At 37.6% G+C, this 14,569-nt stretch overlaps 1 protein-coding gene across 1 annotated transcript in view; it reads left to right on the top strand.

Moving 5' to 3' along the window:
• Window positions 1–14,569, top strand: part of NAV2 (neuron navigator 2) — a 247,619-nt gene that overhangs the window by 148,849 nt on the left and 84,201 nt on the right. Inside the window, exon 12 of the mRNA XM_067296249.1 lies at window positions 6,779–6,901. Coding sequence (XP_067152350.1) covers window positions 6,779–6,901 — 123 coding nt within the window. The remainder of the gene's footprint in view (window positions 1–6,778; window positions 6,902–14,569) is intronic.

The raw sequence follows: 14,569 nt of genomic DNA, 5'->3' as shown, positions 1-14,569 counted from the left end.
ACTTTGGACAGTGAATAAGCGACTATTGTTGTTAGTTCTTTACAGTTGGGAAGTTTCTTCATGTAAACTATGAAATTAAAACATACTTTGTTGAAGTTTTACATAATCTCATTTCTTCTTTCTTACCTGTTAGTGGAACAGGAATCTCCTTCTTCCCAGCAATGACTATCATATTTGAGATTGACAGTCATAGACTGTTTTTTCTGGCTTATTCTGGATTTGTGTTTGAGCATGTTCGAAACAATTTATATTTTATTAATTAGCTTGTTAATTTATATTTTAATGATGGATCATTAATTGTAAATAGTTACTGATTATTAATAAAAGTCTATTAATTTATAATTTATCCTCACACCATCTCCATAAAATCCAGCTGCCTTAGTTATAAAAAGAAAATTTGAATGAAATGAGCACTAGGTTTGTGTTTCTATGAACCTGAAAGGTAGTATTTGGATTGAATGTTAAGGATTTGGGTGTTGTATTAGCAGTACCAAGCTGAAAGCTCAGGACATGATCCTGTTCCTGAATGCCTTTGTTGAAATGTTGAAATTCATTGGATCAAAAATTGGAATTTAAACACAACACAAAATCCCAGGCTGGTTGTTCCTTGTGGTTGTTCCTTGTGTTATTTTTTAATTTAAGGCAGGTTTGTGGACAGGGTATATGTTCAACCCTTTGGTTAGAAAGATGACTACTGTGCTGATGGTGGGCGTTGTAGTGGAGAGTGGTCAGGCAAGAATCATGTTTTGAAAGACTTGGAGAAAAAATAGGGGAAGAGCATCTGGTCCAGTATCAAAGTCATTACAAAAAGGGCATACCAAATTTATACTAATCGGAGATGTCTGGGGTTGTCATGATTCTTCAGTTAGGCTAAGAGCACAGCACAGGTTCTTTTAAAATCGTATTTAAAACAAATTCCTGGTTACAGTAACAGGAATGTTTTGATCACATTTATCATACTTCAGACAGAGTAGTGGAGACTTTTTTTTTTATGTTTTTTGTGACTGGCAAAGTTAGACTCCTTCTCCGATATTCAAAGCTTGTTAAACCTCTCGATCTTATTTAACCGGCTGTAATGACCAGTGTTTCCAGCAATCAGTGATTGCTAGGACGCTGCAACTGAAGCCTAATCAAGATAAACATTTGAAGGAAAGCATTCAGCAAAACAGTGCTATTACTGAGGCGAAACGAGAATATTTTTGAGTGTCAGAGCGTATGCGGATGCCCAGAATAATCCAAAAGCTGTAATTCCTGAAAGCTTTGCGTTGCGCGTAGCTGTGCTGCGGGGCGGCTCTGCGGGGCGGCTGCGGAGGATCGCGGGCTGCCTCTGCCCCGGCCGCCCTCGCGCCAGGCGGGAAGCGGGCGCCCGGAGGCGGCGGTGCTCGGCGCGGGCACGTGGCGGCTCTCCGGCTCGCGGGCCCAGCACTGTGCGGCGGGCGATGGAGGGCTGCCGAGGGCAGGCTTGCCCAGCGCCTCGCGTGGTGCAGGCCTGCCCCCCGCTCCTCCTCTCCCTCGGCTCTCTGCTGTGAAAACTGGAAGACTCCCATTCGGAGATTAAATGCTGGAATGAATATATACGAAGCGGTAGCGTTGTCGGACCGTAAAAATAAGCGTGCTGTTGGCTGTCTGGGTGCGAGGGCAAGCGCAGAGCGCGGGCAGAAGCCAAGTGGCTCAGCCTGCTGGATTCTCCTGATCCCTGGTGTAACCCAGGCGTTTGCTGTGCCTGCCTTTCATGAAAGGGCAATAAATCACTTCAGCATCACAAATATCCTAAAAATATTGCACTTGGAAGGACTTATTATGCCATTTCAGAGGTGCAGAAAGGGTGTATTTGGAAAAAGAAATGAGAAGTTTAAAGGTCCAGGTTGTCCTGGGAACTCCAAAGCAGATTCTTTTATGCCTGTAAAATGGGGCAGGAGGCCACTTTTTTCTAGAAAAAAGTGTAAACTAGAAAGTGTTGTGGAAGTTCCAGTTATGTGTTAGAAGTGCACAATACTGCTCTTGTTTAAAAGAAAGAGGGTCAGCTGATTTTATTTTCATACTGATTAAGAGTAAAGCTATGGAGATGAGTATTAATCATTCATTAATCTCTGAAAAGATTAGAAATTAGAAGCACTTTTTAACGGATGTCATCACTGTCTCATTCATTGTCCATTCTTTAGGTATTACTCTATTTGACTTCAGCAAAGGTAGTCATCCCCATCGTCTGTTGGTACCATCCCTAAAAGAACCTGAGCTATTAAATTTTTTGAGCATCTAGAATTTACCCATCTGTATAAAAGCCACAGAGGCTGGATACTACATGTTTTCCCATATCATATATTTAAACTTTTCCTTATGTTGGTGTAGGTAGAAAGATATTTCAAAGTACTTGTTTTAGCACTGAATGTGCTTGCAGAGTTCTGGTAATTCACAAATCTAGCAATTTAGTACAAATTTGTCACATTTTCTTAATAAGAAAAGTTAAAGAAATAAAGCTAATAAATAACTGGCTTAATAAAATTGGTTAGACTGCAGTGGGCCACTGTATAGGAGACAAAGTTATATCAAAGAAAATTTTGCCTATATTCAGGAGCTGGGAAGGTTGTTGCAGGTGTTGAAGGGCACATCAAGTTGAAAAATATGTTCTTAGAATTACCGCCCGCAACAGCACACAGTGATTTATGCAAAGTTATGTTCTGACACAACCATAGCACTGACTACTTCTGCACCTGTAGGAAAGACCATATTTGTGTAATTGTATGTTGAAGCCATGTTGTGATAAGTCAGTCCAAGTTGGGTTGGAATGTAACTTCTTACACACTTTGAATTTTGTGAAAGCAATACAGTGGTAAAGGTTTTCCTTTTCATCTTTATTCAGAATACGTAAGGTTGTTTTAGAAGCTTCCATTTGAGGGTCAAATGATGCAACATGTGCTAGGTCACCAAGGGTAGTTTTGATTTTTCTGCAGAAATGAACAGATACCAGCTAATACCGTTGAACAAATATACTAGCATTACTTATCATATAGATGTACAGTGGGGCAATAAATTTAGGTAGCATTAAGTGCCTCTAGAATTAGGCCCATTGTCATATTTATATTTCATAAGAACAGTTATGCCTGCCTCTTTAATTTCCCTTCATCTTTTCCTTAGTGACAGTTAAAAGTGTGCCTAAAATAAACTTTCATTGAACACTGTACTCTCCTGCTACAGATACAATTTGATGGCAAACCACATTGAGTAACTGGAACCTTCAGTAGTTCAAATATGTTTAAAATATAGTTTTACATCACTGACTATTTTTCTCAGTATGTACAGGCAGAGAATTAGAAAGAAAATGATAAAGGTGTTTGTATATAAATGCAGGATAATATTTCTTGGTTTTATTGCTCCCTGACTAAAACCTTTTAAGATTGTCTTTAGAAAAATATCCCTTTGTTATATTCTTCTTTGTCATAAGATAAATCTGCAGCAATACTAATGTTGTATTCATAAAGGCAAGATGCCTTCTGAGAGCCGAGATGATTTTAAGTTTGAAGGGAGGGAGGGAAAGGAGGAGAAAGCAATGACTGGAGGTTGGTGGTACCAATATCTTTTACTGTCTCTTCTCTTGAATAGCCTGTGGATAGTAGAGAATCCTGTGTTTTGAATGCATTTCTCTATGTAGTGTTTAGAAGATAATATTTCCCCCATGTTCTTTGACATCACTGTTTCATGCAGCACTTCAGGCATCACTGCTTTGGACATCTTTTGGGAATTAAACATTCCTGGGTATAGGACATTGTGTGTAGCAGAAAAAAGCTTTCAATCTGTGATTACACAGACCTCTTTCAAAATACAAAGATTTATCTCTCTTTGTTCCTACATGGAAGAAACTTGTCCTATTAGTGTAGCTGGTAAAAGTCCTATTTTATATCTGTGCTTTTTTACAGTGTCTTACTTCAAAAAACTCATAATCTGCAAAAGGCATGTACCTTCCATTGACCTACGCAGGATTTATGAATGCTTAGCACCACTGAAAATCTGAGTTAATTTTTTCATTTGATGCAACTGCAGAATTATTTTAATCCATCAGATTGCTGAGCTTCTATGTAGAGGATGAAATTTTATATTAGTAAAGAAGTTTTCCATTGCCTTCAGCATGATTAACTCTTAAGAGTAATATGTTTCATTTAACATATTCCATGTAATAAGTATGGAGAACAGTCTCTTTTAACTTCAGCTATTTTTTTATTTTTATCAAAGGACTAGTTATACGCCAGAGAATGGTAAAGTCTGACAGCAGAGCTAAAAGCTGCATTTTCAAATGTGTCTAACAGGTATTCATACAGAAGCATACTGCATGTGCAGACAAGTAACTGCAATAAACCAATTAGCGTATGTACATTAGGTGTTTCTGCAAAATGTTTTTTGCATGTTTGTAGAACAATGTGGTTTTAAGCTCCACTTTTCTTTTCTTTTAGTAGCTTAAGGAAGAGAATGTTCTTCCATGATAAAATTTTTATAAACTGTGTCAAACAAATGTTAGAATACAAGACCTAAGGCAAATTCCACACAAGTTACAGTGGAGCCACTTGCCTGGCTTTTTGCAGCCTTTGTTTATGAGTTGAGAGAATCTTGTCCCCACAGAGGCTGCTGTGCGGAGCAGAGCCTTGGGTTCGACTTGACTAGCTTAGCAACCTCTTTGTTAAGCTCCCCAGAGAAGCTCCTCGGTTGTTCCTGGGAAGGACCTCTACAGATTAATGCAGCTAACTCAAATGCTAAACAGCAGATTGTGCAAGGTTTATTGACTTTTTACTATTTTTATAAATGTAGTAATTGAATTTGACTTCACAGTCAACCACATCTGTTGCAGTAACATCTGTGAGGAAAATAGTGGAAAAATGCAGAAACAAAGCGTGTGCTATCTGCTTTACCACTTTCCCTCTCAAGGGTAGAGGGATGGTTGCCTGAAGCCAGGAGTGGCTTTCCTTTCTTGCTGTGAATGAGGAAGTCTTGCTGTAAGGAGAAAAGCTATGTGCCTTTTTAAGGAAGAGCAAGATATTTTGTGTTTCTGGATGCCGTTCTGTGGGCTGCTGTTGTTTCACTAAGAGCGGCTAAAGAGTTCAGAGGACACAATCTTTTCAACTCCTGACTCGGTGAGGTAGGTTACATATCCAGCTGTACGCCAGAGATAGCACTGTATTGCTAGAGCTGTTGCATGTACTTGATTCTCAAATAGTTGTGCAAAAAAGTTTATGGTACGTGTACACAACTATCAGTACTGCTCATGTAAAGGTAGCTGGGCTGGCAGGCTGGTTGTGCTAGCAGGGAGCTGGGGGCACACGAACATCTTGAGCCGAGCAGGACTTGCTTCTCAAGTGTAAAGCTAGCTTCGGTGTATCTGTATGTGCTGCGGTCAGAAATATTTACAGAAATGAAGCTAAAACAAGAGCAAAATCCTCTTGTTTTATTTTGACACTTTGAACTTGTTTGCATTTTACTTTCATGAAAGGCCAGAAAACTTTTGAAAATATTGTTGAGAGATTGATGTAGTGCAGCTTGTTGCAAAGCTGTTCAAGAAGAAGAGGCTGGAGTAACCTCTTAATTTCAGTATGTTATTAATATACCACAATGTTTTATTAACATACGACACTGAAGTGCTGTGTAGTTCTACATCTTTTTAACTGTTCTTTTTTTGATTACCACTCAAGTCGTGAGTATGGAAATTTCTTCTTTGGTGTTTCAGAGAATTGCAGTTAAACTAGGCCTTCAATGGCTTGTCCAAATATCAGTCTTTTATTAGTTTTATCATACTGACTTAATTATGTTAAGCTGGACAGCTAACCTATACAATATTGTTTCTTCATGTATAAATATGAGCTTTTGTCTTCCATGTGGAAATAAATTGTTTGTCTACTAGATTTTAGAAGGCTTTGAGATCCTCTAGTCACATTGTACTTCTGCAGACAGCAATAATCATAATGCAGACGTCAGCAAAAATGCTAGGTAACACACAACCTGCGTTATTGTGATCAAAAACATTTATCAATTCTTCTCCAAAAAGTGTCATCTCTGCTCTCTTTAAAATTCATTTTTATTTGTCTAAACCAGAACGTGAGAAATGTGCCATCTTAGCAATTTGTGAAGTACCATATATTCACCTGGTACTTTTTAATATCTAAGGATAATAACACTATTTGATTGCAGATGTCTGTGGGAATACAGATCAGGGTTGAAGACAGAGCACAATGTAGAGGCCAAAACAAGGCTGAAAAAAACTTTTGCTTTATGCAGCAAATTAGATTTCTGACAATATGTCTTGGGATATTCATTGTTCATGGACCATGGACAAAATCTAGGGTGAAGTCAATGGGATTTTTGCAGTTAACTTCAACAGTGTTGAGATTTCCCGAATGTTGTTTTAGCCCTTGCAAAATGGTTCAAGATGATATAACTTGTGCATTTTTTGGACAGTAAGGAGTGACTAATAGCATCATTCACAAATATTAAATGACTTGCATCCAGGCATCCTTAACAAAGGTTGTATTCTCTCTTTGTCACCAGTATGTTCAAATCCGATTCTTACTGATGAGAGAGGCTGCAAAATGAAGTTGAGAGCAATGAGAGAAAGGCAATGTTTAAGTGCAGAGCTCCACAAAAACTTTCCTTGATTCATTATCTGCCTAATGTTCTCAACCCAAGGTGGGAAAAAATGCAATATACGATTAAAATCGTAGAGAAGATATGAGGTACAGAAATATCTAAAAGGTTTATTGATTTATTAACCATGACATTTTGTTTTTTTCTTTTAAAGGTATATGACTGATGGTGGTCTGGGCCTTTATACTCGAAGATTAAACCGGCTGCCTGATGGGATGGCTGCAGTACGGGAGACGATGCAGCGTAATACTTCACTGGGCCTGGGAGATGCTGATAGGTAAGCTCTAATCCAGCAAATGTTTGGATATGATTTTGCATTTGGTTTCAGTTATATCTAATGGGTACTGGAACTCAGTTCAATAGCTTTGGGATTTTGGATACTGAATACATGCCTATAAGCTTCTCCAGGGTATGTCAGGTTATACATTCACAGAGGTGCCAGGACAAACACTAACTTTGTCTTATGCTTGTTTTGTTGACTTCTCATGTGGGCTTTTGTGCACAGTGCGTAACATAAGGAAACTATAAGAATTCTATTTTAATAGTGTTTGAAATATAAAAGACCTAATTTTCTCTTCACTTCCACTGATTCGTCTGAGTCCAGCAATTGATTCAGTGTGAACAGTCAAGTCCAAAGATCAGGTGTTTGTCAGGTCTCTAAAAACCCATAATTTATGGGAGTGTGATCGTACAGGAAGACAAGGAGATGGATAGTAATGAGATCTATGTTCTGTCAGAGCTGAGATAAATGGGTTAAAAGACTACTTTTGCTTTTAATGGCATCAATGTGTAGCTGTTGCTTCTCCTTTCAAACTAAACGCCTGAGGAACGTTACTGTTGAGATAGTAAGTGAATGTCAGTAAATTGTCATCCTCATCTGTTACTGTGGCTTCTGAACATTGCCATATTAACTGTAGCTGTATGTTTATAATACAGAATTCTTCTAATATAAATTATATTTAATTAACAGTCAGCCTTCTGGAGAGCTAGTGATATAGGAGTTATCAATTCTTTCTGCCACAATATCTTCTGTACTTGTAACATTTTCTGTTGCTATGTAAATTAATCTCACATATTATTTGCTAAGCTGCGTTACTGAAAGCACAACACGAGAGCGGCAATTTCTTATGTTCCACAAGAGATATTATTTGTGTTTAAATAGATTCCACTTAGAATGGGATTGTGACACACTGAAGAGAAAATGCAATCCCTAGTTAGTATCAGTTATTTCAGAGACACAAAAGAATATACTCGCTGAAAGAAAAACATTTAAGAATAAGAAAGAAGTAAAAATGAAGAGAGAATGGAGATAGCTTTGAAAATAATTCTTTCAGTTCAGATGAGAGGGGGTGACTTGACACGTAATAAAGATTATGTATGGCTGGTAATTTAGCTGCGACATAGGATCATGGATAAATTAACCTGGTCCCAGATTTGGTGATGTTGTTATGTGTTGTTTTGATTTACTCTTTTCTAATTAGAACACAACCCTTTTTACCTCAGAAGGTCAGAACTTGCTGATAATAGTGCAGCAGTTTAAAAATAGTTCTTCTTCGGTTGCTGCTGCTCAAAATCTGCAGTTTAAACAAAAAATTAATCTTGGTTTCAGCTGCAGTTTTATTGGATGAAAATTGACATATGGAAAAGGAGTGGTGCACTAATGAATTGCTTGCCTCATCCTGTGAAGAGAGGCAAGCAGGAGTTCTGAGCTGCTTTATAGGTACACCTAGAAAACATGTATGAAAATTAAATTTAGCTTGTTCAAAGCAGATGTTAAGTGAATGCATGAGAGAACCAGTAGGAAGGGCTATGAACCTGTAAGCATTAGGTTAATCATTAAAAAGTTATCAGGGGAATTTTTGCAATTTGCTCACTTGTTTAGTTTCTTGTGTTATTAATTGTAGAAATCTAGTTGTGATGCTTTTACATGTTAGCTCTATTAACATAAAGCACAGACCTTACAAGGTACGTTTTCCCCTGCAGCAGGGAAATCCAACTAGGCAGTTTAATTTAATGCTTGATTGCAAGGTTAATGGAATCATTGCACAACACAGCTGAGCTTATTTATTCACTTCAAGACAATTTGTGTTTGTATGGAACAAAGGGCAATTTTAATGCCTTTTTATTTAGTTTGTGATTTTTTTAAAGGTTGTAAATTAGCCACCTATGGTTTTGTCTCTTCTATGTATATGAGCTTGGTGTTCACCATCTGGTTATTTATATTCATTTTACATCATCAGGCACAGCTGCTTGATCTGAGACTTATTTCTGCCCTTACATTCATGTATGCAACTTGCATTTATGAATCCATAGAGATAGAGGGGCAAAATTTGAAACGTAGATTTGAGTAAATCTTTCAGTAATTGCTTACTTATATAACCTTTTGTTTAGATAAGGTAACTCAGACCTGTGTTGACTTATATCTACCTGAATAGGTCAGGAGACTGTTAATGAATGTGAGCTTATCAAAAGTAACTTTAAGGCTGCTGTTAAGGAAATGTCTATATGACTTTTTTTAAAGCCTCAGTGATGGAGTGCTTAAATAAATACTTTGGGGTATGATTAACTTGAATTGTTTCAATTTTAGGATTTAATTGGCGATTGTGTGAGTTCTTGAATGTTTATAATTTAATTTGAGGTTGTGTGAATTACAACTCTTTGCATAGAGTATAAGGCATAAAAAGTTATTTCCAGTTTGTCCTTTGGAAAGCATTCTTCTGACTGCTACAGGAGCTGTCTCATCAGATATCAGATTACATTGTCTTTGTACTTTGAACAGCTACGGCATTTGTGGACTGCAGGTAAAACATGGCTCACATGTTGAGCACGAATAGGATTGAACTGTTTTTTAAGAGTGTTTCTGTACTGTGGCTCAGATCTATAACAATTACAAACATACTCTTGTTACTCTGCAGTTAAAACAAGACCACATTCGCTTTAGCTGTCAGAAGGACTCACCACTGCAACCAGCTCCTGGTAGTCAGTAGCGTTTTGTGCTTTCGGCAAGAGTGTTGGATAATCCCAGATCAGTATGTGGTACCAGGAGAGGAACAGGAAAGGAAACAGGAAGGAAAAATTGAAAGTGAAACGATAGCAGAGTAAAAAGGCAGAGGACATTCAAGCACAGATCTATCACTATTAGTAAGAATGTCATTGCATAAAGATTTTTAAGTGCTATTATTTATAATAATTTATACAAATGGCAAAAATTATGACTTTCAAAAATAGGTAAGATTAATATTTTGCTCTTATTTTTCATTTTATAAAAACTTGTGAAGGTTATTTATACATTTCTTGACTCTTGGTAATAGACAACACTTCCCATTCATGACTGAAAACCCTTAGACTGCAGTACGTTTAAATTCACTAACTGCAAGTTAACTTACTGACTCCTGTTACAGTGATGAGATTATTAAAAAAATGCATTAGCGTTCAATGCTGGAGGGAGATTGTTGGACTACCTTGATAATCATGGGAACCAGGATTACACTTGTGAAGAGCTGAAAAGCACGTTGAAGCATGTCATCAGGTTGGGGATAACATTGTCCTGTTCTGAAAGGGGGGAGAGACGGAGATGTTGCTTTTGGAAGGAGGCAAATACCACTGAAAGGAGAATACTATTACAGACATGTTGCTGATGGGTATGGCCTTAGAATATGCTTAAATTTTCTTTCTTTTTGGCACTATTTTATAGTAGACAAAGGAAAAATATTACAATACAAGAGAAAAAATAATTTTGTTAAGATCATCTTTATTATGCTAAGTACTTGTATAATAGGGTAAGACAGCCTTTAAGTGCTCAAGTGTGGTGTAGTTCCTGGCTTTGCAGATGAGGAGAAAAGTCCTCCATTCGGGGATAATATCCACCAAGAATAGTATCTCATTACTGTATCTCATGATGACCAGTTTTGTTACTCTAGCAAGGGCAGCATGATGCATAAGAAAAGCACAAAGGTGTCTGGAGTTTAAGCTAGTCTTTGTCCTAAAATTTTAAAACATGACTGGGTTAAATTTTAGTCTTCAGATGGACACAACTGTTGTACAAATAAATTGAAATAGATATTTCTGCACTGTAAACTTTTTCTCAGTGGCAGTGGTATTCCCATCATCTCTTTCCCCCACAGCATCGCCTACTCCTGTAAGGCTCCCTCCGGAGCGCTGACATAAGTGTTTGTGGAGTTTCACAGTAAATGAACTTGCAGAGGAATTTATCTAGTGTGTTATATGAATGGGTGAATGGAGAGAGGATGTCCTTGCTGTCAGGAAAAGGGATACCTAGATCCCTTGGAGTCATCTACAGACCTCAGGAGATCTTAGCTAGGAAAGATGCTAAGCTGTTGCAACTCTACCAGGCATGTTTCACACCATCAACCCACAGTTTCTTCGTTTCCAGAAAGCCCTGGCAACTGCACTTGCATACAGCTGTTATAATTGAAATCATTTATAAGTTCTACTTTTCCCGTTTTTCCTTCAGTGGAACAGTGGAACATCCCAATATAAGGATCCTATATACTAAATGAGCATGACTTAAAAATCTCTAAATTTTGCAAGTTATAATAAATAAGCACTGACATCTTATCATTCATTGTTCACTATATTTGTGCCGTGAGTCATTGCAAACTGTAGATGTAGGTTGTTATGTAGTTACTTAATAGCAAAGTCATAGGGCTGGTAAGATTATTCGTGCCTAACAGATTTGCTGTGCTGGACAATCTGTTTGGATTTTGTCAGTGAGTTAAAAAAGTACTACTGCTCCTAAATATGCAAGTTGTTCCTTGGTAGCTTCAGATACCTCTCTCTCTGTCTTTGAAAGATCACACATTTATCTTGAAAACTGATTAGCAGACGCAAGGAAATTCGCATTGCAAAGTTCCTTTGAAGTTTATGGCCTTGGGATCTGCTGATTAGAATCACAATAACATATACTTTTATTTTGCAAGGAATCTTTATACAAGCTGTAGTCCAAAGTGGTTTTGGGTTACATAAAGTAATTCCAAAGTTAAGCAACAAATAGTAAGTTGAAAGCAAAGGTATAGTAGCTATGCCTGAGGGCTGAAATTAGCAGCACCAAAAGGAAAGGCGACATTCTATTTCCAAACAAGGCAAAGTTAGTCAAGGAAAGTACCATCTTTTGTTAGATCAGTTTTAGTGGGAAACTGGACAAACTTCTGGGCACACAAGCTCTTCTTCAGGTCTGAAATAGAAGCAAGCATTTTCATTCCTAAATACAGGTTGAGAAGAGTTGCTCTAAATCTACCTGGGTTTATTAGTAGTTTAGATTAGCTGTGAAAGAAAGGCACTCAATACCTAAGAAGCAGAGGATCAGGAGTTAGGAAGGAAAGACATGATATCATGTTTACGTGCTGCAGAAAAAAGAAAGAGATGGATAATTTATCATCTGTGTAACGTGGAGGGGTTTACTGGAGAGAGAGAGCAAATTATTACACGGTGTAGAGTCTGTCTCTTGATTGAATTCATGCTTTTAATATCCACCAAAGTTGTTACTTTAATTCTCTGGCTTATTCTTTGAAGATGCCTATAGTCCTCCCTTGAAGAAGAGGACTTGAGAGGTCAGAGAGAAGGTGGCTGTGTGAGAAATGCGCGCTCTCTTGTAATTACATTCTTTTCAGCTTTGCGGCCTGCATATGAATTCATTCAGTGGGCACAGTAGTGATGATTTTTTTTCACTTACGTACTTTTTGGGACACATATGGTACACTGCATGAAGTAAGTTAATTCATGGGAAGTACATAAATAGGATTCAGTGAGTATGTCGATTCTGTTTAGAGAGGCATGATGTTATGGAGATACACTGGGAAGTTTTACATTTGTTTCTTGGACTTGGTCTGATTTTGCTCATTAGGTGATGGTCTGCAAAGAGTTTGCTTCTAACAGTGAGTTTAGTGAGGTCTGGGGCTTTCTGAAGGCTAGAAAGAGTTTTGAGGAGGGGAGGAGTTAAGGAGGGAGGTCATTTTTCAGTAGAGATTGTATTTGTTTAACACTTCTATCTTGGCTCTATATTGTCATGCCATGTAACAATAATGGATATATGATTAATATGGGGAGGGTGGTTATTGGAGCAGTTTTGTGCACTGTATTTAACTATAACTTTTCATAAAAATGCAATTTGATTTCCTGTGGGAAAGTCCCTTTTCCATTTATCCATGGCCGAACAAAAGCAGATTTTACTGCCTATAGGACCTATGTGCATCCCTGTCCCAGTACGATAAGCAAAGAATTATTCTGTTCTCTTCTAGCTAATACCTGGTTTAGGAGCCTCACAAGTTGACAAAAGAGTTGAGAGCACTTCCGCACCTTTCTCAAGAAATTTCTTCCATTGAGGAGGTGCAGTTCTACCTCTCAACACTCTGAAAACCTGCAACTGCAACCTGCTCCCTCCAAAGTTAGCAAATTAGATAATCTTTACTTGCTAGCCCACCATGATAGTTTTAAAGCCCATCTTTGAACTTGTTTTGTGTTTAGGTATAAATGCCAAAGACATAGGCAGGATCTAGGCTTTAGGAAGTACATTTCATGTTGTAACTTCCTTCCCTGTGCAAAGTTTCCTGCTTTAGTTATTGTGGTTCTGATTCTGCATTACTTTATATTTTAGGGGCTATTTCTATCTCTGCTTCTAATTAAAATGCTTAAGTTAGGAGCTGAAGTTCACTACAACACTAGTGGAAGATGGCTGGTACCTCAAGAGAACAACTCATAAGATCTAAGTTAGGACCCTCCTTTTGTCCATATGTTCCATATATTCCACTGTGAACAGTTTGACCCTTCTCCTAGAAATTCACACTGCTACCTGTATACAGGCGAAGAAACCTTATCTTTTTCAGAATTAGAGATATTGATTCTATAGAAATAGAAAGGCTGCATAATTTAAGTTGCTGAATAATTTGCATCTGGGGACGGTAAAATCACGGTCCTATATCACTGGAACTAGATTTTCCTGCAGTAACATTTCCTTTCATACACACCCACTTTCTGTGTGCAAATATAAAGTTGATCTATCTGTTGATTTAGAGACTCTGCTGAAACTCTTGATACTTCTTGTTCCATTGCCAGAAATTAGCACTGTCTTTTCTGTTGTATGAAGTGGCTTTTAAAATACTCTAGGCATGTGGGAAATTAAGCTTGTATTCCAAGGGTAAACAAGACTGTAGATACAAAGACCATTTTGAACTGTATCAGGGTCTTTGTGCTTTGCATGACAAACCAAAGAATGTGAAATGCTTGCTGACATAGTGCAGACTTTGTTATTTAGTTTTCCATGTCGAATGGCAAGAGAGTCATCATAGTCTCACAGCTGACCTACACCAGTAACCTCTGAGTTTGGGATTTAGAGATTGAATAGATAAAACTAATAACAGGCAGCTGTCGGACTCCAAAGGGACATTCTTAGTTCTGGACTATTTGATCAGTGTGGAAGGTCATTGTGGCTGTAAAGTAAATTTCAAGAAAGAGGATCTTTTAAAAAATGTTATATGCATTATTAAATGTCTCATTGCATGAATATCTACTAAAGAGTCTCCCTTTGGTCTTTGCCATTCTTAGATAGTTTGTTTGGGCTTTGCCGTTGTCATAACTATGCATTTCATTAGAATGGGAGAATGATTTTTTTTTTTTGCTTCTGTTCTACAGCTGTATTTCCCTATTCTTTTGTGATTATTATATTATATTATATTGCTATTAACTTACATGTTAATAAAAGTATTAATGTCAATAGCCAGGATATAATTATTCTGTTTAATGGCTGAATGTTTACTTTAATTGCATTGTTGGGAAAATGAAATCAACCTTGAGTCCAAATCTATGATAAGTATGTCTTCCTGCATGTGCTTCTTAGCTTTCCTTGGGCTTTTTGCTTCTTTGTCTTTACTTCCCATTCATTAGGTTTGTTGAATATTCAGTCATTTACGTCAGATCTTTTGTCCTCCAG

This window comes from Apteryx mantelli, chromosome 4 (assembly GCF_036417845.1).
Source record: "Apteryx mantelli isolate bAptMan1 chromosome 4, bAptMan1.hap1, whole genome shotgun sequence".
NCBI classification, from domain to species: Eukaryota; Metazoa; Chordata; class Aves; order Apterygiformes; family Apterygidae; genus Apteryx; species Apteryx mantelli.
Note: the sequence above shows the minus strand (reverse complement) of the source record. Positions and strands in the feature narration are given on the sequence as shown.